The 27,059-nt window shown below is 28.3% G+C and overlaps 3 protein-coding genes and 1 long non-coding RNA gene across 12 annotated transcripts; 1 reads left to right on the top strand and 3 right to left on the bottom strand.

Moving 5' to 3' along the window:
* The first annotated feature begins 10,826 nt into the window (after positions 1-10,826).
* On the top strand, positions 10,827-13,635 carry LOC139088176 (uncharacterized). 6 transcript variants are annotated; one of them, XR_011544195.1, is made up of 4 exons: positions 10,827-11,190; positions 12,672-12,857; positions 13,024-13,118; positions 13,479-13,635. It is a non-coding gene; the product is annotated as an uncharacterized lncRNA (long non-coding RNA). The 6 variants fall into 6 exon arrangements; XR_011544194.1 differs by having other exon boundaries at positions 13,474-13,635; XR_011544192.1 differs by having other exon boundaries at positions 13,446-13,635.
* Positions 11,371-12,931, bottom strand: Pbgs (Porphobilinogen synthase). Of its 2 annotated transcripts, none has more exons than XM_070637251.1 (4): positions 12,781-12,931; positions 12,478-12,679; positions 11,860-12,410; positions 11,371-11,789 (listed from the first exon to the last, which is right to left on the bottom strand). In XM_070637251.1, the coding sequence occupies exons 2-4, from the start codon at positions 12,588-12,590 to the stop codon at positions 11,458-11,460; spliced, it is 996 nt and encodes a 331-aa protein (XP_070493352.1). In that variant the 5' UTR covers positions 12,591-12,679; positions 12,781-12,931; the 3' UTR covers positions 11,371-11,457. The 2 variants fall into 2 exon arrangements, with proteins under 2 accessions (XP_070493352.1, XP_070493353.1); XM_070637252.1 differs by having other exon boundaries at positions 12,478-12,676; positions 12,781-12,883.
* Positions 13,565-15,620, bottom strand: LOC139088175 (uncharacterized). 2 transcript variants are annotated; one of them, XM_070637254.1, is made up of 4 exons: positions 15,471-15,620; positions 14,947-15,130; positions 14,556-14,892; positions 13,565-13,882 (listed from the first exon to the last, which is right to left on the bottom strand). In XM_070637254.1, the coding sequence occupies exons 2-4, from the start codon at positions 15,085-15,087 to the stop codon at positions 13,704-13,706; spliced, it is 657 nt and encodes a 218-aa protein (XP_070493355.1). In that variant the 5' UTR covers positions 15,088-15,130; positions 15,471-15,620; the 3' UTR covers positions 13,565-13,703. The 2 variants fall into 2 exon arrangements, with proteins under 2 accessions (XP_070493355.1, XP_070493356.1); XM_070637255.1 differs by lacking the exon at positions 15,471-15,620 and having other exon boundaries at positions 14,947-15,286.
* A 3,321-nt stretch (positions 15,621-18,941) lies between these two features.
* On the bottom strand, positions 18,942-22,829 carry brk (transcriptional repressor brinker). Of its 2 annotated transcripts, none has more exons than XM_070637535.1 (2): positions 22,657-22,829; positions 18,942-22,240 (listed from the first exon to the last, which is right to left on the bottom strand). In XM_070637535.1, exon 2 carries the CDS (start codon positions 22,180-22,182, stop codon positions 20,299-20,301), a length of 1,884 nt encoding a protein of 627 aa, XP_070493636.1. In that variant the 5' UTR covers positions 22,183-22,240; positions 22,657-22,829; the 3' UTR covers positions 18,942-20,298. The 2 variants fall into 2 exon arrangements, with proteins under 2 accessions (XP_070493636.1, XP_070493634.1); XM_070637533.1 differs by lacking the exon at positions 22,657-22,829 and adding an exon at positions 22,425-22,645.
* Between the last annotated feature and the right edge of the window lie 4,230 nt (positions 22,830-27,059).

The raw sequence follows: 27,059 nt of genomic DNA, 5'->3' as shown, positions 1-27,059 counted from the left end.
GTACAAAAATCTTTGAAGAAAATTAGTGAAAAATATAAAATATTATAAATTAGTGTAGAATTGAGTGATAAAGTGAAGAAAAAAGGATCAAATTTAAGAAACAAGGAAACCACTTGTAATATTTAATAAACGTAAGTATAAATAAGGAGTTAATTATTAAAAAAATTAAGTTAAATAACAATTTCCATGATTTTTCATTTTTTTTTCAGCCAAAAATTCGGCTTTTCTCAAACTGTTTAAGCCATTTCGCTTTTCACTTATATAATATGAAAATGTCTTATATAAATATGATAATAACAATTTTTTACTAATTATTTTTCTTCATTGTAGGTAACAAACGTAATGGCTCAACTTCTGCAGAATTTTAAGATATTTAATTATAAGTTTAATTTGTAATATTTATTCTTTAATAAATAAAATTTTGTAAAACTGAGTATTGTTGTTTATGCTTTCATTGTTCATTTTTTTCAGTGTCGTTAATTAATAAATTTATGCTATAATAATTTCAAAATTCAAACCGACGTAAAGTAGTCTCCAGGGCGCCGCCGTTTTTTTTCGCGGTGCCGCGCTCCCATACAAATTTTTCGCCGTGGCGGCGACGCCAGGACCGCCTTGCGTGGTTTTCTGCGTCGACGTGGCGGCGACCAAATCGGTACGAAATCCGCCTCTGGAAAGACGTCACGGCGCCGCCACGTCAAAAGTACGGTTTTGTGTCGCCGTGACGGCGCCGTCACGGTATTTTCCGTCGATTCGCAGTGCGGCGAGCCGCACTTTTTTCGACGTAGCGTCGACGTGACGGCAACGCTGTGCTATTCAAATATTTGAATCTAGACTCTCTATAAGCTCCAAATGGAGTGCTCTGGTCGTGAGACATGTATAGACTAAGACGTATCTTTTGTTGGTAGTAAATTTTGTGGCCTTAACAGTTAAAGGACCAAAGAGATCAGCCATAACATAGGTGAAGACATGATTATGTAGACCTAACCGAGTAAAAGGTATATTGCCCATTAATGGTGCAATTGGCTTAGATCTTGAAATTCTACATTCAAAACAAAAATCTCTAATTGTATTATTAACTGTGCGTCTAATTTTATTTATATAAAATCTCTGTAGTAAATTAATTACGACCGTTTTCAGATTTATATGAACCATCAAAGTGTGTTCTTTCATTATTATTAGTCTAGTTAAATGACTTTGTCGATGGAGAATAATTGGATTAATGCGGTCATAGCCGAATTTTTTCATATTTTCTTCCGTATTACTTATTCTCGTGTTTGATCTCATGACACCCTGATTGTCAATAAAAGGAAGAACTTTATAAATTGGAGATTTTCTACTTACTTCTTTGTCATTCAAAATATCATTGTATTCTTTTTTAAAGGATTCTTTTTGTGCTATTTTAATTAAAGTTAATTCATGTTTTTTATACTCAGATCTTATATTATCTATTTGCTTGAATATCTCTCTTTTTCTTTCTATCAAATTTTCAATTAAACTTAAATTTCTACTAACCATAGCTCTGGTTCTCATTTTTGATTTTTTAATTTCTGCGATTTCACGATTTATCTTTAATATTTTTACTCTATGTATCCATTCTAGACCTTTAGCTACAGCGTTTATTAATCGATCAATGCATGAAAATTTTGAAATAAATGAAATTTCCTCTTCAATATCTTCAAATTGCGTACTAGTTGTATTAAAAATAGAATTACAGTTATTATTGGCACTAATAGTCATGTGGGGTTTTACGAAACAAAAATCTAAGTGCATCTCTATCTTCCTTTCTCATCAAAATCTGATGAAACATCTCTTGCAGGTCCCCCTTAATTAAATAAACTCCTTCTCTCATCTGCAGGATTATTTTTAAATAACTGTTGTAGAGGTTTGGCCCTGACAATAGGTAATCATTTAAAGATTTTCCTTCGATTTTTGTTGCAGCGTCCCATATAAATCTTGTTCTCTTATTCTTAGGTTGTATAAAAAATGTAGGAAGGTAAAATACCTTTCCTCCTCTATGATTTAGTTCGTTTGGGGGTACAATCTCTGCATAATTTTTTCTTAATAAATTTTCAACTTGTTCAATACATTCAATAAATCTTCCATTCTTTATTGCATTTTTCTCGACTATTAATAAGCGTTTAAGTGCTGTCTTATACGAAGATTCTGTTGGTAAATCAATATCGACCGTTCGCCATAATAAAGGGGCCTCAAAATTAATTTTATTATCCGATCTTTTGACATAGTTATTCAACAAGTCTAATGCTAATGTTTCATCCGCCGACTTATCATCATTAACGTCAATTAAATTATATTTATCACCTAAAACTAAACTTTCCATATAGGCTAATTCTTTCCCTTCTTCTTCAGTAAGTACTATATTGAAAATATTTCCGCTTTGACTAATAATTTGATTTGTATTTTTATCATCACTTAAATAATTATATAAAATTTCTAGTTGATGAAAACATCCTACTACATAATCACCAAGAGAACATCTAATACCGAATGGCATACTACTATTCCAATGATTAGGTTTGAAAATTTTAATTTGACTAAAGCACCATAGATTGTCAATACCAATAATGCCGTAAACCTTACAATAGGAAGTTAAATACATTGGAGCTAGATAAGGAAATAATTCGACAATTTCGTCAGCATCAAACGGTTGATCTATAATATTAAGATCTTTCACTGTTCTAAAATACAAATCATGTTTACTTGCTTTTGGAGAGGTATCTGATACTTTAACCTTTATTATACGAGATGAATAATCAATTCTATTTACATTACTAGACCAATTGAGTCTTAATGGACTCCAAATTCCTTTCAAATTAAATTTATTGGCAATACTTTCTTCAATAATGCTGACAGTACTACCACTATCCATCAACAACGCAACTCTTTCGTTGCTTTCTTCAAAATTAATCACAATTACTCCAAGTAGACATGATGAAGAACGTGTTACTTTATTTAATGTTAAGTGAGAATGAAAAAATTCACATCTGATAGTATTAGCTTGATTAGTATTGAAGTAGTTTGAAATGAAACTATTTTGCTGATTATTGTTATTATTACGATTTACTTTTATTGTTTTAGGTGGTTGATTGATATAGAAATTAGATGGGGGTATAACTATTTCTTCATTCAAAGCATCAAGTGCTAAATTATCATCTTTATGATGTTGGTGATTTTCAATAACATCTTCTTGATGTGACATTGTTCTTGATTCAGTAGTCTTATCCGACCTTTGAAACTTTTTTACATTATTATTAAACTTTTGTTTATAACTTTTGGTGTTTTCGTTTCGTTCATTAAATCCGCTAAAATTCTTATTATTTTTACCCGGTCTCTTAAAACAGAAAAGCATATGATGTTTCAGTGAACAATTTTCAATCTTACAACTAAGAGTTTTTGCTGCATGGCAATCTTTATGTCTTTTCAATCCGCAGAAAGTACAGATGTCATTTTTTCGTGCCAATTCCGACACCTCTCTACCTGATAATTCCCATAAACTAGAACAAATGAGGAATGTCCCTTTGACTTGTGCAACCAACAGGAATTAAACGAGTCATTTTTATTAATTAATGTAGAATTCGTACTATAATTTCTCTTGAAATTAAAATCATTTTTCTTAAAAGGCTTCGGAAAATTTTCCTTCCATGGATCCATTTCATCGGCTAACATCTTAGAATTTATATGTGGGACTTGTTTATTAAGGAACTCAGCAATATGTTTTATCAAAACAGTTTTATCATTTTCTTCAATTTTACTTTTCACTTTATGCCATCCATTCATCATACTGTAAGGCATTATGTTCCCAATGTGAGATATTACTCTTTCATCTCCTTTATGTTTGTTTTTACCATATTTATTTACAATACAACTGTAATTAATAATCTTATTAATGAATTCAATTATTCTTTTATGTTCGGAATCATTTCTTAATCTTTTCATTTTTATTATTTCGTTAGTTTCTCTTTGCAATAAATTAAAAGATTTATTAATCCTGTCATCTATCAATTTTAAAGATTTCAAATAAGTATGAGGATCTAGAAGATTTATTCCTCCAATGTCCAAAATTTCTTTACATTTGATGGATCTTTGTATCCTTAAAACATTTTCAGAATTAGAGAATAACTTTCTTGATTCTATAAAAAGGTCATAAAAAACGGACCACTTAGTATCGATACTATCAACAATTGGGAGTTTCTCGTATTTGGATTTATCTCTTTCTTGTTTGGATAATTTAAAAATTCCCACCATAGCATCTTCATGAGAGACATTAATGCTTTCCGCTTCACTATCATCGCTTTCAGATATGACTGATTTTAATTTTTTATTTTTAATTTTACCTTTTTGTTTCTTTAGCAACTTTTTTAATTTTAAGTATTTCATTTTTAATTTATTTTTACTTTCAATATCAGACAAGTCACTCGGAGAATAAGAAGATGAAGAAGAAGAAGAAGAAATAGAAATAGAACTGGAAGAATCGAATTCAATATCCTTTATTTTCTTTATAGACTTTTTACTTCCTTTATGTACATCCTTTGGAGTACTACTAAAAAGATTTTGCTTATTGGTCCCTAAAATCTCTTTATCATTATTAGTTCTCAAATTTTTTATTCTTATATCATCTTCTATACAATGCTGACATACAAAGGTATTATTCTTAACATCTTCCAACTCTGTTTCATTGAGACACAACAAATGATAGGTACTACGACAATTAGTACATAAGGCTCCCTGCATTTCACTTGTGAACTTTCCCTCACATTCCCCACAATTGAAATTTGCAAAGGGATTGTAGTCATCATTATCATCAAATGGAACACTAACTTTAAAATTATTTTTTCTTTCAGTTATGTTCGAATTAACTGGTTTCTTCGCGCTGTGGAATAATTCGTTGGATTGTTCATGATTTGTGGGACTGTTCAACTTTTCATTTTTGTTTTCAATACTATTATAGTTTGATTCAACTATAGTTATTTTATCATCATCATTTTTCTTATCATTATTATTTTCATCAGAAGAATCATTTTCTTTTCCACTCGATAATCTCATTTCAAGTGGCACATCAATAATATGTAACTTGCAATACCAGAATCCGTCACGAGAAAACTGATTTTTTACACTACATTGCTTATGTGTCCATGACTGACAACTTTTGTCATTACAAGAATATTTTTGTTTTAATTTTGGGTCATATGGACCATTGCAGTCACTGCATATATTCATTGTTATTAATCGAACAATAATCAATAATCAAATGATCACTACTTAATAATTATTAATTTAATTTTATTCTATATGGCACATAAAATTATGTCAAACTGAAAAATAAATTTAATTGTGACTTTGTGCTGTGACAGATGTCGTATGACTCTCAAATGACAAAAAAAAATATGTCGCGCAACGGTTGATAATACTGACTTATAAACTGCTTTTACTTAATGAGAATACTTCAAGGAATGAATAATAACAATTTAACACTTCTAGAGTGTAAAAGTAGTAACATCCAGCGATGTCCCACAAAAAATTTAACCCTTTTTTTTTACAAATTAAAAATATCTTATTTAATAGATTTATAGCCTATAAGGCACTAGATAATATTTTTTTTTATCTTAGTTTTTTTTTTGAATAATATATACACAATTTGATGTGCTTAATTTATTTTATTGCACTGATTAATCACTTAGCACTGCTTAATAATATTTTTTGGGGTTACTCACAATTTTTGATCACAAAAAAAGATGATTTTATTAAACTTCTGTCGATGAATTCTCTGATGCTGTTGTTCCTTCCTATTTTCGTGATGATATAATTCCTCTAAGATCTATGAATCGGCTGTAATTAAGTCGTTGAAAGAAAAGGCTTCGTTTTTTGATGATCAGCACGTGAAATAAATGTCCTCTGATTCGTCTGTTCGACTTTATTCACAAAATTGTAAATATATTGTAAATTTGGAATTATAAAATCACCTGTTTAAGGTGATGATTATTAGCTTAATGTTTTTAATTAATTAATCAAATAAAACTTACTTTTATCGGAATAAAAAATTGAAATTCACAAAATGAGTCCACCACTTTCTGACAAGTGAATGTTCAGATCAAAAAACGGGGGTGGCAACTTTACAGTAAGTTCAAAATTAATTCGAATTATAAAAGTTCGTTAAAATAAAAGCAAAAATGATTTGAATTTAAATTAATTCAAATACACATAATAAAATTAAAATAATTGTGTAGTTAACTGCAAAAATGCTAATTCATAAATAATTTTTGCTACACAAATAAAAAAAAAAATATGGGTGATTCTTTGGATGAGTTGAATTTTTGAAAAAGAGCTTTTACAATCCAAGGTCATTTGAATTTTAGTACTAAAAAATGTTTTCATAAAAATCTTTTCTAATTTTATGTTTTGTTAGTTAAAATTAACTTTAAACAGTCTTTTAATATTAATTCTTACTGAATTAATAGTTAATTCACATTAAAATGCTAAATTAGGACGAAAATTGGAGTTTATTTTGAACATTTCATTTGGTATTTTTCTTCACGGATTAGGAAAAAAAAAAGGTCAAAAATAACTCGATGACATGATTTTTTACTCAAAGAATCGAAATATCTCTTTAATTATTGTATAATGGTAAGATAGGAGCATAAAATGATAGATTTAAGTACAATGTATCCATTAGTAGCTGTCTTTTACCTGTAGTATCCTTAAATTTGTCTATTTTTCGATTCTTCGGATGAAAAAAAATGAAAGTTCCGATCTTTGTCATCGAGTTATTGACTGAAGAATTGAAATAACTTAATTAATACAGAGTGTAAAGATCCATAATAGAAGGAATATGATAGTTTTGGGTCTAATTATTAGGGTTTCTGATTAACCGCGTTTTTTCATAACCGCTGTTATGCTGTTATGAAAAAACTCAAAACAGCTGTTAACGCGGTTAACAGCGGTTATTAAGAATTTTTAATAATATCACAATTTTACTTTGTTAATGAGCTTTTCATTGATATATTTTCTTTTTATTTGGCTCATATGGTTGAATTAGGTTACGTAAACCTACAAAAGTAAAGATATTTATCAGAATCAAAGAAAAAGAATAACTTTTAATGATTGATGAACTCCAAAATTATTTTGACTATTGAAAATTCATAAACATTAAGGCGTTTGTAATATATTTGAAAGCAATGCTGTTTTTTTTGCACAAAAGTTTGCGAAAGTTAAGAACACTCTCTTCGCAGAAATTTGGACCGAAATTTTCCTGATTTTTTAAAGGCAAGCAAGACGAAAATTGCCCTTAACTCCACGACAATGGCGAGATTTTGAAAAAATTTCCCAAAATCTTTCAAGTTTTTCAAAGGAATTCTAGCATAAAATTTTTATCCAAAACTCACATTTTCTTACAAAAAAGGAGAGATTTATGAAAAAAATTAAATTTTTTTTTATTAAAATTCAAAATTTCCGTTAAAATTTTCTTATTTAAAGCCTTTACAGATAAAAATGCTGTTAACAGCGGTTAATTTTCTATAACCGCTGTTTTGCGTTAACCGCATTTTCAGGTAAAAAACTGCTGTTATGCTTTTAACGGTTAACCGCTGTCAGAAACCCTAGTCTAATGAACTTATTAAAGCAATAATATGAAGTACTTTAGTGGAGATATTTTCCAAAAAATCGATTCTTCGGTAAAAAATTTCAAAAAATCATCCAAAGAATTAAAGTGATTAACCGCGTTTGAGTTTTTTTCATAACAGCGGTTAAAAGGGTGAAAAAACGCGGTTAATCAGAAACCCTAATTTGTGGTTGAGTAACTTTACATTTTAAGAAAAATTGTGAGAAACGTCTTACTCGATCACGAGATTGAAGGGAAAGAAAGTATCAGGTTATTTCCACTGAATGTTCAAGTGCATTGACAATTACTGAATATATTTGAATTGTAAATGAACGTTATAAATGAGTAGAATGTTTCATCACAAAATATAAATACAATTAATGCGTTATTTTGCATATAGGTCCTTAAATCAATTAACAATGTCCATAATCATAACAAACTTTACTTTAATATATTGATTCATTAAATCATAACTAAAATATTCGAATAGTTAGAAAACTGTCGTTTCACGTAACGACACTAATTGAAGACAACTCTCCCATAAGAGCGATACTACTTGAGGCGGCAGCTGAATTTGTTTTCAAAACGATAAAAAGTCAAATTTACACAAACATCCAATTTGACCGAGTTGGAGCAAGAACATGCAGACGTAAAGACTATTGGAAGCCATCAGCATCCAGAACGTTACATGGATCAAGGAGAATAACATCAATGGCACCGAAAATATTCATAGATCTTCTTGTAGAAATCCAAAACTGTAAGCACGTCCATGAATTTAAGTGGGCACTGAAATACCATATTCAACAGCAAAGCATAATTGAAAATTGTTTAGGTAGTGATTTCTTAACAAGATATATCTAAATTAAACTGAAAAGAGAAGAAAGGAATGCTATAATAAGAAGGAAAAAAAAGAATATTAACTTGAACATAATGAAATCGATACTTATCTAGTTATTCACTGTGCTAGTTGAACTGTAAGACGTTGAGTGCGTTCATTTGTCTTTTAAAATCACTTTGTTAATGAAAAACTCATCAAGTATCACTTATTTCACTTACTTAATTACACAACACGATTTCTTTTTATATATTTCCTATCTATGTTTATGTTTGAAAATATTCGAGATGACAAATTTTTATATTTGTAGAAATTTTTCTATATTGATGTATTAAAGTTGAAGACTTTTTTGTTTGAAAAATTTATAACCGTTATAAGGCGAAATATATGTAATATGTTATAAAATTAAGAAGAGATTTCTTCAAGATACTTTTTTGTACATTGAAACTCTTCCAATCATTAATTATATGTAAATGTAAAGTACACAAAGGTTTTTTTATGCCTTTTTAATCAGTTTCAGTATTGATTACGAGAGCTTTTCATATTCACACCAAATTTTCAATTTGGGTGAATATATTGCTTTTGGTTTTTTGAAATTTCAGTTATTTTAATTTGCTGCCTCAGACTTACAGAATGGACAAACATTTCCAATGGTGGAAAGTCTGTGCCTGAAAATACCAATCCAACAGTGAAAACCGCATCTTGATTGGTGCTTCCAGTGCCGAGAAATCGCAAAAAAACACTTTCTGTTATTTAGTTAGTTAGTTAGTTAATCAGCACGATATCTCTCTTTAAACTCAATACTAAGACTTCGGGTTTTTTGCATCTGGTAGGGAATGGGTATGGCAAGAACTGTATTGTTTTTGGAGCCATAAGATGCTTCCAGTGAGGCACAAGATGTAAAAAACTGTAATTTTTTGGTCCAAATTATAGTCGATTATTGCAAAATACATTTTTGTAAACAAACAAAAAAAAATAAATTGAACTGAATCTTACTGGATCTCATTTTAATGGTCTAGAAGTGAACTGGATCCTACTGGATCTTGTTTTTATGTGTCTGGAAGTTGTATGGAGCCTACTGGATCTCATTTTAATGATCTAGAAGTGAACTGGATCCTACTGGATCTTGTTTTTATGTGTCTGGAAGTTGTATGGAGCCTACTGGATCTCATTTTAATGATCTAGAAGTGAACTGGATCCTACTGGATCTTGTTTTTATGTGTCTGGAAGTTGTATGGAGCCTCCTGGATCTCATTTTAATGGTCTAAAGTGAACTGGATCCTACTGGATCTTGATTTTATGTGTCTGGACCCTACTGGACTATAAGGTTTAGTGCTCTATAAAAGTACTGTAATCTACCCAAGTCGAGCGAAGCTCAGCCCAGCTCATATAGTGATCTTTAAAAGTACTGTAATCTACCCAAGTCGGGCGAGCGTAGCTCAGCCCGGCTCGTATAGTGATCTATAAAAGGACTGTAATTTGCCCAAGTCGGGCGAGCGAAGCTCAGCCGACTTTGTGTTATGGTGTGAATATTCTCATGAAGCGTGATCCGCTTCATTACTAGTTAAAAATACAATTGATCCACTTTTGACATTCACTGACTACAGCAATCATATAAAGAACAAGCTATCGCAAACTGTCGGAGCAATTGCAATTCTGCGGAATAGGTTTAGAAAAAAGCAGCAAATAAATTTTTTTCCATGCTCAATTCCAGGCTCACAATTCATATTGTAGATTCCTTCTATTAAGAACTACATCCAAAGCAATAAGTAGCCTTCAAATTCTGCAAAATCGCTGCCTTAAGCTAATTTTTGGCCTACTAACGAATGTCTTATCAAACGGATGGGCCCAACTTTTTTATAAGAGGCCTATCGTTATACAATTCACTTAATCAGACAATAAAAAACACATTCTCCTTAAATTTATTCAAATCCCGAGTTAAAGAATACTTATTTGAAACTTACTGTGATGATAATAAGTAGTAATAATAAAAAAAAAAAGAATAATAATCAAAACAACACTATGATGTACATAAATGTAAGAATTCTGTAAAACAACCTAACGGTTATATACAAATAAATGAAATATATAAAAAAAAAAAAAAAAACTCTATCCTCAACAAATGGGCCCTCGATTACTTTAACCATTTATTTCGACTGTAATTATTATTTAGAGATACCCATTTTTATTTTTCAAAAAAAAAATTTAATCTGCTGTAAATTCAAAATAAAGTTCGGACAGTAAGGGACAAACACTTGTCGGAAAATTAAAAAAAAAAAATATACATATAAATATCGTTAAAGAACTTAAAATTATGGCAAGAATTTACTTTTACAATTTAACGTTAAAATAATTTTGAAAATTTGACGTACTAGAATTTTGTTTGTGTCTTTTCCAAAAAAAAACATAAATATTAAGAATCAAAAAGACGGGAAGTTAAAAATAAATTACTTAGAAGTAGCCAAAATAGGATTGAGAAGCATTAAACTTGGGATATTTCATTGATAAACGACAATTCGTTACTTAAGGACATCATAAAGATAAGTGAAAATCCAATTATAAGACTACAATTTTAGGATTTTGCTAAACATATTTTAGGAAACAGCATTATCGAAACGACTTTAAGTAATTATTATCGAAACAATTTGAGAGGAACTCTTGACTTGATACAAACTTCTTTACGTGGAACTTGAAGGAATGAAGGTTTTCGGGCTTGCATTGGTAATTTATCGAAAAAAAAGTGGTAAATATCCTTATTATAAGTTGTTTTTTTGCAGCCGCTGCTCATATTAATATCATATTAATACAAATATATAAATATAAAGCATAGTCGTTGCGACAAAAATGTATTCTCAATCAAACATTTAACAAAATATCTTTTTTCTATAAGACTGAAATTATTCAAATTGATAACTCAAAACAATATTTTTAAAAAAAATTTATTATGAAATTTGTGCCGTTAAATAAACAAATTAATAAAATAGAAACTCAAATAAAATATTGCTGAATTTTATAGGCGATCATGCTTCATCCATTCAAGAATGGTTGGTGCAAAGTATGTAATGATACAATCAACACCAGCTCGTCTCATAGAGATAAGAGTTTCAGACAATATAGTTTTCAAATCAAATGCACCTGCTTTGGCACCGTGTAAAATCATCGCATATTCCCCCGATACTTGATAAATGAACATTGGATATTCCGGAAATTCGTTTTTAACATCACGCACAATATCCAAATAAGCAATACCGGGTTTAACCATTAGCATATCGGCCCCTTCATCAACATCCCTTCTTGCTGCACGAATTGCTAATCCTCGACTTCCAGGAGGAAGCTGATATGCTAAATTTTGATTTGTTTTTATATAAAAATTTAGAAAATATAAAAAACCACAACTAACAAAAACAATTACCTTTTCGATCCCCTTGTTGTGGTGAAGATTTTGCAGCATCTCGAAATGGACCATAAAATCCAGATGCAAATTTCACTGAATATGATAACACTGAGCAAAGCTTCTCCATTCCATTATCTATCAAACGATTTTTGATTGCGTAAATTCGGTTATCCATCATATCACTTGGTGCGACAATATGTGCTCCATAACGAGCATATTCAAGAGCAATATTTGCTATTCTATCTATACTTTTTTCATTATTAATGCCATCCTCTTCAATAATTCCACAATGTCCATGAGAAGTATATGGACATAAACAGACGTCGCATGCAATCAGTAAATCTGGAAAATTTTTACGTAAGATTGGAAGTGCTCGAATCACGGGATTATTTTTTGAGTCAGCATTAATTCCTATTTCATCCTTTTGTAAAGTATCAATAACGCCAAACATTAAAATAGATTTCAACCCAATTTCGACAAGAGGAGTTAAATGATCAATTAGTTTTTTTAGTCCAAAACGATAAACACCTGGCATTGATGGAATCACTTGCTGCTGGTTATCGTCCTCACTAAAAGGTAACAAACACTATCTAAATTCTAAAAGAATAAATTATTTAAAAATCAAATTTTACTTACACAATAAAAACTGGATACATTATGTTATGGAATGAGATGTCAACATTTTGCTCATTTAATTTTCTCAAAATTGGATGAAACTGAGATGAATGTAATTTGTTTTTTGCTAGCATAATTGATAAGGAATAATTTTTGTCGCTTCACTTAACTTTTGACCTTTTAAATTGAAGTAATATGATGTCTTTGTATTTCAGTCAAGCTTCTGGAAAAGTACGTAATTAGATAAATTTTAAAATCTTAGACTTCAACTCTACGATTCCAAAAAAAAAAGAAAAGTTGAGCTAAACTTGCAAATGTTTTTACCCAAATATCAATCTCGTTTATCAAGAAGCACAAACAGCAATGAAAAAGAAAAGAACGTGTGTGTCCAATCTGTGTAGGTAACTCAAAAATATTGATATGATTTTTTTTTGTCGTCTCGGAAATCTTTTGTAAATTATAATGGATTAGAATAAAAAATTACAAAAGTTCTCGAATGACCACAGCTCATTTTTTCTCTCATTATTCTCGAACATTTCATTAATATTATTATTATTCTTTTTATAGATACTGTTACGCCAAATACGTTCTTATATATAACATTGTGACGACAAGTTTCAATGATTAAAATAATCTTAGAAGAAACTTTCGGGTTTTTAACCGTAATTTAAAATTTAAAAAAACATATTGAAAATTAACGAAAGTTCAAAATTTAAAATTTAAGTCCAAGTTTGTAAACAAGAGAAAAATAATATATTCAACCAAGATTTATATATGTGTTCATACAGACAAACTTCGCCCTAAAAAAAAACTAACACTATAACACTATTACAATTTTCCATTGTTATCCGTGTAAAATACACATAATAGTGTTGGTAATTTTCAAAAATTTAACGGTCACTTTTTCGTATGACCACATATATATATATATATATATATATATATATATATATATATATATATAAATATTAAATTTGTGAATAAAATAGTAAATAATAGTTAAAATAATTAATCCAGTACAGCATTTACTGGTCAGAAGCATTTAACTAGTTGAGTCATGGCAGCACACATCAGCATCACATCAATATTCAATAATTCATGTTCCTAATCCGTTCCTTAATATATCACTCGAGCTTTATTTCAATAAAAAAATATATAAATTTACAATTCACAAAAAGAGTTAATTTGATTTGAATTTTGTAATATTTTGATTTAGATATTTATTTGATTATAACAAAAAAATTAAATTATGAATCGTAATCCTGACCATTTTTAATGATTATAGAAGTTTCATCGCCAGCCATCGAATCGTAGTTATCTGATTCTTGCATGCAGTGCATAACTGACACAGTATTTCTACTATATTCATCTATATTTGTTGAAGTGTGAGCTATGATTGGGGTTGTTCCAGATGAGCATGGTTCATCTAGTTCATTCAGTGCATGGAGAAAATATTTAAATAAATAAGTATGTAAAAATATAGTTTGTTTTAGATTTAAGTTTAAAAGTCTAACCACATTTTTTATTTTTGAGCATTTTAAAAGAGTTTTTGAAAATCATTAATAAACTAGGGTACAATTCCGTTTGAATGCTGTTTGGGACATGAGTATTTTCCATGGATCATACATAAGGACATTTCATGTATTATACTCATTCAATATTGACAATATTGTCGAGGAATAGAATAAGAAAGATGATGATTGATCTCGTAGTAATGCTAGTAATATAAAAGAGCCTTTCTAACAACAACAATAATCTTATTTACTTTTTTAAAAAACGCTAAGCTTGATTTTATTATACTATGAACAGTGGACATTAATTTGATGATCTTAGATAAATCTTGTGAATCAGAATTAAAAGCAAAATATTTGCTTTATAATGTAATTTTATCATTACATTTATCAACATCAAAATTTGTAATTGCTACAAGCTTAATAATTAAACAAAAGCATTAATTTGTTAGAAATGATTTTTTAAAACATCGTTTGAACAAGGACTATTATTTCAAGAATAAAAGGCACCTAAATTGAAAAAAATTCAAATCGAAATATGGTAGAACCCCCAGGTAAAAAAAAATACATAAAAACATCAATACATACCGGAAGCTTTACATCTTGTACTGCATATTATTTTAGTTTGTATAGCTTGTAGATTTTCCATGTTAGTTTTCATTGAAATATGACCGAAGAGAAAATATCCAACAAATGCTCCAAATACCACAGCAATGAAAATAAAACCATTATACATCATAACAACTAGCATGAGACCATAAATCAGTGTGTTATGCAAAGCAAAACTAGATGCATCCATTATTGCATTCAAAACTTCTTTTGCAAGGGGTTTTCTATTGCTTGTGATGTTCAATAAAACTGTATTTTCACTGTTAACTGATCTTTGATCCCGTGCAGCTTTAGCCTTCGAACGTGTTTTGTGCACCTTTAAAACCAATATTCGATTAATTATAATTCTTGTTATATTTTGTATACTCACTTTTAAAGCTTCAGATACTATCGATAGTATAAATAATGAGATGCATAAGAATATCACAGCCATGCTTCCGTTGATAGCAAATCCTTTAATAAAGAGATCTCCAATATCCGTTCCCCACCAAAATCCCATATGCATATGCATTTTCAATGTATGTATTATCGTTTTTAAAGATAATGTTTTTATTCTAAAATCACAAATTTGTTACTTACAATATTTATTTTGTGTTATCGTTTTCTGGTTAAGTTTATCAATTAATTATGGGTTTATAATAATACCGTTTTTTTAAACTTAAATTTGTTTTAAAAAAAATAACTATGTATGTTTGATATATTTTCAGTTTGAAAAATATCAAAAAAATAAAAACTAGTTTTATATTGTAGAGAGATTACATTAAATTTAATTACGAATTATAATAAAAAGTATTACAAAACTGAACAAGTTTATTACTGGTCAGTTGCTGTTGTATTACTTTGTGATGTAATTTAAATAATTTATGGTTTCAAGGCCATTCGAAAACTTATTACCTTAAAATTATGTTTGATAAATAAATCAAAATCAAAACATATTGTTGATTAATTTAACAATAGTTACTTTATTTTTACAGTAAATTTTTCTTAAACTTGGGTATTGTATTAAAAACTTCTTTGTTGTTTTATGAGTATTTTTTTTTTATTTTGTTTGTAATTTTGTCTTCTCGGGAAATAAATATGAGCAAAAACCAAAGTTTAATGTAACGGAATTTTAAAATTTAAAGTAACTTTTTTCAAAGTCTTTTAAAGTTTAAAGCTTTTTTTAAAGTGAAGACGAATTGATTAGCATTCTACATATGTAATCCAGAAACAGAAATTTTATAAATTAAATTTAAGGATACCAAATCTCCTTGTCGGATAAAAGTTTAAACATTTGAAAATAAAGCAATAGAAAGAATAAAAAATAAATAGAAAAAAAAAAACAAAGAGATTTTATTGCACTGCCCCTTGAAATTATTTTGCTATATTTATTTGGCATAAGGGCAAATCCACGAGTAAAAGAAACTGAAAAATTTCAATGTGCAATATTTCTCCACTTGTCGTTTTTAAGTTCTTAAAAGTATCATACTAATCATAGTATTATTTACAGTTCGAACTTTAAGTACGTCATCAATTAGTGCTGATGGAATGATAAGCTATTGTATTTAATGCTCTTATATCTCTACAAACTTAATTAAATTAATAAATTTGAAATGTTAAGTTTTTCTTACGTTTTTACGTACGTAAAAATTTAACCGAGTGACGGATTTTTTTTGCATTTTTTAGCTTAGCTAAGTGTTTTAAACGATTTTAATTCACAAATATGAATCTAAATCAAGTATTAGAAAGACTATAGATGATATAGCAATGTAGTTTTAGATATAAAACCCTAAAACTAATTTTTGGAAAAAAAAAAGTATCTGATAAAATTTCACAAGAGCACGCAAAAATATTTGCTAACTTTGTATGAAAAATCAATAAGATATTGATACTAAAATATCATCATGCTCACACACACTTCTCTACTCACTCGTGTGAGTTATTAGTCATAGTAGAGGTTACTTTGAAATTTTTCTGCTCCTTACTACGGGAATTATATTTACCATAAATTTTAATCCAAATTTAAATTTATGAAAATACACATCAAATTTTAAAAAAAAATCAAAAACATTAAAATCCATAAAAATATTGTACTTTTTACCTCGTTTTCAACAGTTTTTAGTACAATTTCTTTCCCGATCCCGAAAATCTTGCGGGACCGCGATATCGTGAAAGCAAAAGAAAAACTATAATTTGCGAACAATATAATCTAGTAGTATCGATCTGTAGTTATGCTTCCAAAAACTTTATTATCAGAATTTAAAGTTTATTATCAGAATTATATTCAACTAATTTAAACTCAATTTAAGTTTGGAAAGTACGTGGAAAATGTTAAATTAACTAAAAAAGAGAAAGGGGTGCATCAACCAAAATATCTCTTATTTAAAATACCACAAAAATTAAATTCAATTTTTACAAAATTGAAATGTGGGTTTTTAGTTAAACTAATTAAGTTTTACTGTTTGATAGTACTAAATTTGAAAATATATTTGTTTTATCATATTAGTCCACTTCCTAAAAGAACTCTTAAAAAAAAATTTAATTGAAAATTGTATTAAAAACTTGAATTTTTAGGGTAAATTTTTGGATCATTTAAACTTAATTATAGTACAGTAGCAGTAGGGGTTTCAATCCCGGGATCCCGGACGTTTTTCCGGTCCCGCAATCCCGGGATTGGAGAAGCTTCAATCCCGGGATTACGGGACTGAGAATTCATTTGATGTTGATACAAAAACTTCAAGTTTAAAGTCTAAAATTTTAAAAATTTAAGAACCACACGTTTGAAAATCATGTGTAATAACATAATATACTAATTTCATCCACAATTTTTGAAGTTGAAGTTGAACATGAGGTTTTACTGTATCAAATAACAAAAATTAATTGAAACTTTCTTTAAAAATTCATATTATATTGTTAATATTTTGAAAGGCCAGAAATTAAATTTATTTGTATGAAATTTCTTAAAATTCTGTTAAGGCGTACCAAAGATCTCAAAAGTTTAGGCAAATTCTGTGTTGACTATGCTTTCTTGATATCGGGAATCCCGAAAGATCCCGAGAACCCGAAAATTCTATTTTCGATCCCAAAAATCTATCGAGATTGGGATTTTGAGAAAGCATGTTGTTGACATCTTGATTTCGGCTTTGAAATCACAAATCTTCGCAATTTTTTGTCATTAATTTGTTTTGTTAACTATTTAGAACACATTTTTGAGTACTGAAAATGATTTTTTTCATCCTCAAAATTTCTAATAAAATTATTAGTATTACATTTGCACTGGAATTCGACTAAAAACTTGATATTTTTTCATCATCCAATCCCGGGTTCCCGGGATTGAGAATTCAAATCCCGTAATCCCGGGATTGAGATTTTGTCCCGGGATTGAAACCCCTAAGTAGCAGCTTCATAAAACTTAACATGATATATGGGCTATTCTTTGGATGAGTTGAATTTTTGAAAAATTTTACAATCCAAGGTTAGTACGAAAAATGATTTCATAAAAATCTTTCCTAATGTTATGTTTTAATAGTTTAAATGAACTCTAAACAGTCTTTTAACATTAATTTTTACTCAATTAGCAGTTATTTGACATTAAAATGCTAAACTAAGACGAAAAATTAAGTTTTTTGAAAATTTCATTTGGTATTTTTCGTCATGGATTAGGAAAAAAAAAGCTCAAAAATATCTCGGTTTCACATTTTTTTCTACAAAGAATCGAATTTCTGCTTTAATTAACAACTTTCTTAGACTGTTTAATACATCAGTTTATAGAAAAATATGTTTATTTTAATATTTGTTTTGGTTTTCAAGCATATTTTTCACCAATTTCCTTAAAATCGAATTCTTCAGATGAAAATTCAATTTTGTGAAACCGAGAAATTTGCTTAAAAAAGTGAATAATTTCATTAATAAGGATTCATAGGTCCTCTAATCAACTAAATATAATAGTTTTTATGCTAACGAATTGTAAAAAAACGTGTCTTTGCTGAAAAATCCGAAAAACTCATCCAAAGAATATGTCATAATATTCTTTCATAATTTATTTACCTTTCTGAAAGTTAAAAGCAGTGTAAAATAGATTTTCCAAAATCATGTTAATACCACAAAAATTAGATTCTTTACCCTAGAAACAGCAAAATCTTCACATAAAAATTATATGCAAAAGCATTAATAGATTAAATTCAATTTTAGTAAAAATATGATATTTTCATTTTATTCTATTTTACAACCATATTGACGAATAGTTCAAATGTTAATAATTTTGTAAAAATAAACACAAGTTTTCGTTTTATTATTTTCTCCTTATTTATTTTCTTTTTTCTTACAATAGGAATACTTAGAATTTAATGTTTTCAACATTAAATGTAAATGTATAGCAAAATATTAATTCACATGATATAGATATTATACTTCTTATAAGTTTAATATTTAAGTTTTTTTTATTTTTACAATTATTTAATTGGCACTTTGTTTGATATTCTAAAATATTATTATGAGTTTAAGGCACATTTCAATTACATTTTTAAGCAAAGCTAGATTTCGACTCGGATTTTAAATAGAATAGTATATTACAATCGACTCAACTCCATATAAAATTTGAGTCAAACTCGAGCTCTGTTTCTAAGTATATTCCTAAAATTGAAACTTTAAATAGTGAATGAAAAGGCGTGTTAACTTAAATGTTACATTAAAGAAAATCAAATTTTCTTATTATAAAACTTAAATTGCTTGATTTTTGTTTCAGAAGAATATTTTCAATAATTGAATTAAAAAAATATTTAACAATTTAAATAAATCTTTAAAGGCCTTTTTTTTTATAATTTCTTGTAATTTTTGTCTTTTCTCAATTTTGTTCGAGATTTAATTTCAGGTAGTTTGTAGAATATCGGACTGTGTTTACTCGTTCTTGTACCTTATTTACACTGCATTTAATTTCTGTATTTTAAGTTTATAATAAAATATGTAAATTTAATTTTCAGTAGAAATACAATAACATAGTAAAAACATAATACAAAGGTTAAAGAATCTTTTAAATTTGATGAGTTTAAAACTAAGGACTGTTTTTATGGCACCTGTGAGAGGAGAATTTTTAAAAACTTTTAGTAATCGTAAAATAAAGAGAAAAGTGCAAAATAACGACCTGCTTTTAAAAAGAACATTGTCTTATTAGTATGCAAATCACCATAATAATAATTATTTTTTGTGGACCTTCTTTAGTATAATAAATCTAAAATAGACAAAAATTTACTTGTTTTTGACACCTGTGAATCTTCGATCCATTCTCGATATTTAACGTTTCATTTATGGTACTCTATAATTTTGCATATTTTATTTTAAATTTTAATTGCATGTAATATGCCTAAGAAATTATTCTTCCTAAATATATATTGTAGTCCTGTTAAATCTAATTTATTTTAAGACAAAAAAAAACACTGTTCGGAATAAAATTTAAAAATGAGTGCAATTTTTTTCGTTGATTTAGAAATTTATTGTTTAGATTATAGATAATCATATTATTATAATAGATTACCTATTTATTGGAAAAAAAAATTTCTGTGCATTTTTCCATCTATTGGATTTATTTGGAAAATATTACTTTTTTTCAAAGATAGATATCTTCAGACACTTATAATAAATATTCTTATCACAATTTTGATTTCAATAATATTTTGATGATTATTTTTAAGAAAAAGGTTTATTTACTTTTGATAATAAAATAAAAACTGCTTATTATTAAATATGTCTACACTAGTATTTGTAAATTATATTGTTTGCGTAAATCATTTTCCTGACGTAGCCATTTTTCAACAATTTTACAATTGATATTCAATTTTTTGGCAACCAACTTTTCATTACGCTTACAATCAGCATCATTGTAGTAGCAGTCGAGTGTATGTAACTTAAATTTTAAATCATGAAGTAATGATGGCGATAATGGCACTTTTGTTTCAGTAGCTATTGGTGACATTGTGGCACTTGAAAATGATGGAGAAGATGCATCATAATGGCTTGATGTGTAAGTCGGACTGCTTCCCTGACTCAAATCTACTTCGTTATCATTAAAACTATAAATTGACGATGTTGAACTGTCATATCCCGATACAGGTGAAGCTTGAGATAGGGGTAGTAATATATGGCAGTTAGAGTTCATCATTATTCCACTATCATTAGGTGATGAAAGAGAAGATGATAGTGGTGGAGTAACAGAAGGAATTTTCAAAACATTTTGTGAATTATCATTATAGATTGCTTGCGAACATGTCATAAGAAAAGTATTATAATCTGATTGAACTTGTTGTGGATAAAAAATACAATTATTACTCCAAATTATAGGAAATTTTTGAGTATCATCTTGCTTTAATTTCTTACATTTGTCTGTATCAGTTTCAAAATTACTTTCAAGATATGGACGAAATAGTTTGAGCGGCTTATCATTATTATCCTTATTATTATCATCGGTGATATATTTACGTTTTTGCGATATATTTGTGGTACTTAGATCAATTGCATCCACTAATTTTGTTTTCACAATAGAGTTTGATATGTCCGTTAATTGCGGAGATGAGGAAGTTTCGTACTGATAGCGCAAAATATTTTTGTTTGGCAAAAAATCTGTACCATAGCTGTAGAACGGAATTTTATAATGTGATGATGAAGGATGTACAGGAATTGGACGAGCAACATTTTCAATTTTAATTTTTGTCTGATTACATGACAAATCTATTGGATGGTCATCAACAATACTACTAAATATAGTCGTTTTATGTGAATCAGCATCATAACAAAAATTATTGTTTAAAACCACATTTTTTTCTAATGCCGTTCCAGTATTATTGCTGAAGCTTCTTGTTGTAAATTCACCGATCGACGATGCTGATGACAGACTTTTTGTCGACAAAGATTCAACGTTATTACTGCCTTTGAAATTTTTCACATTAGCGAGAGAGAAACAACTATATGTCGCACCATTTTTATCTGTATTGACTCCGCGTTGTCTAGAACTTATCGATGATGATAAAATGGGAGCTGATACTTTTGAACTCAATTTCATCTGATTGTTTCGAACATTTTGAGGATTATTTGCAATAATTGATCTCAAATTATTTTCACATTGAAGCCATTTCTGAATTTGTCTTCTATGAATACCATATTTTCGAGCAGTTGCCCTCTGATTTCCTTTACAGTCATTATCGTTGCGATATGATTCTAATACCTGCAATTTAAATTGTGGAGTGAAAATACGTCTTGATCCCATTTTTGTCCCTGAAGTTGTTTGCGGTGATTTAGTAATCGTTAATGATGTTATCGCCGATGAAGCTTTGGTAGACATTGAAGCGCCACTACTATTCAAACCAAATTTATTGCGGTTGCTATTTTTCATCAACGATGATAGCTGTGTATGTGGTAGTGAATGTTGTGTTGAAGCTTGTAGATTTGTATTTGTTGGAGAGGAATTTTTCAAATTCAAAAAGTTTTGATTCGATGAAATCAAGCTCATACTATCCCGTAAAACACTATTAAGCGCTAATTTATTTTTGTAAACGTCATTTGCATTCTGTTGATGGTCATTTATCAGTTCAAATTCATTTTGTTTGTCAATTAAAATCTTTTTGATTTCGTTCGCCATGTTATGTATGAATACGCACACATACAGTTACAGTCTTTTTATTTCACTCACAATTTCACTATTTTAAATTTTTTTTTTATTAAGTTTTGTTGTCGTCCATAAGGTATTTTTTTTATCCCAAAAGATTTAATAAATAATTGAAAAAAAAAATTACTCTTGATAATAATTTAAACTTAAATGAAATATTGTTAGCGGCGTATATCAATGAAATGATAAAATCATAAAAATTAAATTATATTCACATTTAATTTTAATCTACTGCATTTTCACTATTTGTGTTTTTTTTTTTGTTATTTTTTTATCTGTTGTGTATTTTTCTGTTTTTATTAAAATAAAGTTATTCTTCAAATTAGTGATTCATTGAGCAGCAGTTCACACACGAGAAGTTTCTTTCACACTGAAGCATATTTTCTATTTCAGTTTTACTTTATTCAAACTTTGAAATTAAAATCTATAGTGTGGCACTGCTCTTACCTATTGGATCTTATAGACGTCAGACTATAAGAATGGGATACACAATATAATGCGATTTCTCTGCACAGGTTGAAGACACATCGGCAACAGTTCGCTCATACACTTGAAAAAATGTGAAGGGAACAAAGAAAAATTGAGTCAGGTATTACTTCTTTTTTTGTTCATTATTTATACAATCTACAAAATATATAAAACTGCTTATATATTTTAAAATTATCATAACATTTAACTGAACTTAACATACATCTAAATCTTAAGAAAAATTTAGTTTTTTCATGAAAGAAAATCGATAAATTTTAAAGATTATGTTATAATTTTAAAATTTAATTTCAAACTCAAAATTGCACTACAAAATATTTTAATTTAATTAAGTTTAAGGGAGGTGTAATTAGAAGATGTATAATAAGATTTCTCGAATATAACGATGCTCAATCCTTATATTAAGGTATCAATTGAGAATTTGAAATGATTTTCCATATAAAAGTAAAATTTTCAAGGTAAATGAATGCTAGAGTTTTCAAGACCCGAATATTTATATATTTTATTTTTAAATTTTTTTGTGTTCAACACGATTCCTACCAGACATACCGTCGCCAGCGTTATTTCTTTATAAAAGCAAACACATACTACATTATCCAATGTTTATATGTGCTTGTATCCGTTTCGTACGAATTTCAAAAAGAGAATATACTTTTTTCATAAAATTCTGTCTGTGTGTTTTCATAGCCTTTTAGTGCCTTTAGCTCTAAACAAAAATACTCATACATCCATATTCATTGACCTGAGAATGAAATAAGAAACATTTTTTCATTCTTCTTTTTTCCTTATTAACGTTTGCACTGCTGTGTGCCTTTTTGTTATATAGAGTTCTTTCAGACTTCTTGTCGACTTTTTTTCTTTTCCAACGAAACATATCGAATTCTTGATTTTTTTTATTTTTCTTTTTCTTCGTCAAATTTGTTATCTTCCTTCTTTATATATCTTGTTCATCACTTGTATTGGCTTCACATTATATATATATATATATATAAATAAGTACATATATAATATATTTTAAAAACACAATAATATCAGTATAGTCAAGACAACACTAATCTAAAGAAATTTTAGGTTTTAGTGTGTCAATTGATTGATAGAAAATAATTCAATTAATATTATATTAAGGTACCAATCATTATTGAAAGCATTTTTATCGTTATCAGTAACAAATGTTTTATGTTTTAGTTTCACATCATAATCATTTTTCTATATATATTGATAAGACGGCTTGTAGATTTTTTAATTGATACCGTCTGTCATTATGCATATAAAACGTATACGTGCACATTTACTCTTGGTTTCGTCAATGCTATTTTTAAACTCTCATCACACGTTTATTTGAAGCAACAGAAAATGAACGGTGAAATAGAATAATAAAAATAAGTATTTTCGAATAGTAAAAGTATTATTTTATTCACAACCTATATATTTAAAATTTGAGTTTAACTAAATTAAATAAATTAATTTTGACATAAGATTTAGTTTCAAATCTATTTGGAATAAAGCATTTTCATTGTCCAGCCCTTGTAAAGACCATTCAAGGCATAATCACACAATTGTCAAGAGCATTAATTTCAGATCTGCTTTTACCGTTAATCAAGAATACCCAATCAGTTCATTGCTTTAAACATTATCGATCTCGATCATATTCAACCTCTGTAATCGAATGTATGTAGCCAAAATAAAAACTTCTACATTCTTTCTGACGCTACTACTTTTAGTCCATAGTTACTTTTTGATGATCAGGAATAAAATGAACTAAGTCTTAATTATACTTTTAGCACAACTGATTTAAGCATTTTTGGTGTTCGTTTAGACATGCTGAAAAACATGGACATGGATATGTTTGAATACAATAGTTATCTTATTTTATAAAATTGTATGCAAACTAGCAGCATTTTGTAATTATAAATCAATTTTTTAGAAAAGAAAAAAATACGATGCATACGTCCCAAGTTTTTAAATAAGAAAAACCGGGGTTCTGAAAGAAGAAAAAAACGGCTTTAGAACTTTGTATGAAAAATTTCACTTAATCTACAAAAAAATACATTTGGAGGATAATTTATCAAAAATAAGTTACAATTTTCTATGATATTGAAAAACTAAACTAAAATTTCGTTGAACAACTTAAATTTCAAAGGTTTTTAAAAGAAATAATATTTTAGGCTATTTTAGACTGAAAGTTTTATTACGTTTCGTAAGTTTCGTATTTATTCAAGATATCTCATATGTCATAAATTTTACTGGTAAATATTTAAATTCATTTGCTTAATAATACAAACAGTTTTCTAATACATGATTGTCGGTGTCGGTGTTATTTGTGAAAAAATCATTATTAATTAGTATTAAAACACAAATCCTTACATTGTCATATTTAAGTAAAATAACTATTTAAACTTTTATCCAAAAAAATGCGTTAAATTGGAACATGAATTTGATTAGGGTTTTCAATACAGGTATCAAAATACCGGTATGATTTAGAAACCGTAATACCGGTATTGAAGCTTATACCGGAAATTTTAAATTTGGGAATTCAAATATTAACTTTGCAGTTTCTTTCTCTGTACAGGGTAAAAAGTGTTACTGAAGTATCACGGCATGAAGTGTCCGATTGGTCTGAAACTTTGTCAGAATTAAGTCCATATTGTGTCCATTTGCGTCCAACAAAAAAATATTTTCGTCCTACTTCCAGTTCCTGGATATAGCATGTTGAAGTTTTGGTGATTTATGCCGTCGTACTTCAGGATTTAAAACGGCATCCCCTCCTAAAATCTATTTTATTCAACATATTATACATCAAAGTTGATCTACTAATTGCGTCCATTTATGTCCTGCAAACATTTTGAGGAACCGATGTCTCAGTCAGAAGTTATGGCTACTCAAAGTTCCCGACCAGGCTGCTTGCAGGTCAAAATATTTTTTTCGTCCAAAGACTTTTATATGATCATGTTATATATCAAATCAGATCTACTTTTTCTCAGCATTTCAAATATTAAATAAACTTTTACGTCCAGATCAGCGTTTAGGACTTAAGGCAGTTCCAGTTTTAGTCCCGTACCTGAATATATGAAAAGTTTCTCAACTTTGCCCATACATGTTTTATGTCTAAACATGTCTATTTTCATCAAAAATAACGAATTTGGTAAAAAATCTTAATTTTGATCCTTTTTTAAATCACTTATATCATTTAAAGTCATTAATTAATTTTTCATATTGAAATTTCGATAATTTGAAACTAATTTGTATTTTTTCCCCAAATTTTGAATCTCAAAAATCTCAATAACAAATGAAAATGATTGATTTTAGGAGGGGATGCCGTTTTAAATCCTGAAGTACGACGGCATAAATCACCAAAACTTTAACATGCTATATCCTGGAACTGGAAGTAGGACGAAAATATTTTTTTGTTGGACGCAAATGGACACAATATGGACTTAATTCTGACAAAGTTTCAGACCAATCGGACACTTCATGCCGTGGTACTTCAGTCACACGGTAAAAAAAGTTATTTATGGTAATTTTTCATTTTTGAAACTTTAAATGCTTTTTACTCTTCGCAGTTTTGTCTAAATTTGAAAAGTGCTTGAAACTGTCATATTCTGCGGATATTTTCGCTAGAATTTTCAGACTTCATTTCCAACATATATCAATTTCAAAGTCAAATGTAATTTTTGGTCATATTTTTTCACAGTGACTACAATAAAAGTATTTTACAACTTTTGACAAAAATTAGCAAAAATTACATTTGAAAATCAATCTCTTTGTGTGATGAATTCTGAAGAAGTGCTATATATATTTGAAAAGGTTAATATCAGGAATGATAAAGAAATGAGAAAGTTTATTTTTTAAGTACTTGGGTTATGAAAAAGTTATTTGGCGCAAGCAGCTGAAACAAAAACTGACCAAATTTTGGTCATTTTTCAAATATTTTCTTTTAAAAATTTTAAACTACAGGAAGTCAAATAGTCAAAAGTTTTAATGCTGATATGGATGAGAATAAATAGCTTTTTTTAATAATTACCAAAAAAAAATTGACCAAAAATAAATCCGGTACCAGTAATTTTCGAACCTCTACATACATACAATACTTGCAAACAGTGTGCGCAAACTTGCATGCAAAAGTCGAACCAAACTTAAACTTAAGCGAAGATCTTATAATGAAAGTTCTTATAAGGAACTTATAACGAAAATGTATTGTTTTGTCAAAAAATTTAGAAATTTTTGAAGCTTGACTCATCCGCACAAATGCCTTGTAATAAAATATTAGACTGATATTTTTCAAAACATTTTTATATTAACATAAATTCACATTTATTTATAAACTCATTCATATACACGTACAATTTTTGCAAAAACATTTTCAA

Source organism: Chironomus tepperi, unplaced genomic scaffold (genome assembly GCF_022539635.2).
Source record: "Chironomus tepperi strain 1889 unplaced genomic scaffold, CSIRO-AGI_Ctep_v1 contig_161, whole genome shotgun sequence".
Lineage (NCBI taxonomy): Eukaryota > Metazoa > Arthropoda > Insecta > Diptera > Chironomidae > Chironomus > Chironomus tepperi.
Note: the sequence above shows the minus strand (reverse complement) of the source record. Positions and strands in the feature narration are given on the sequence as shown.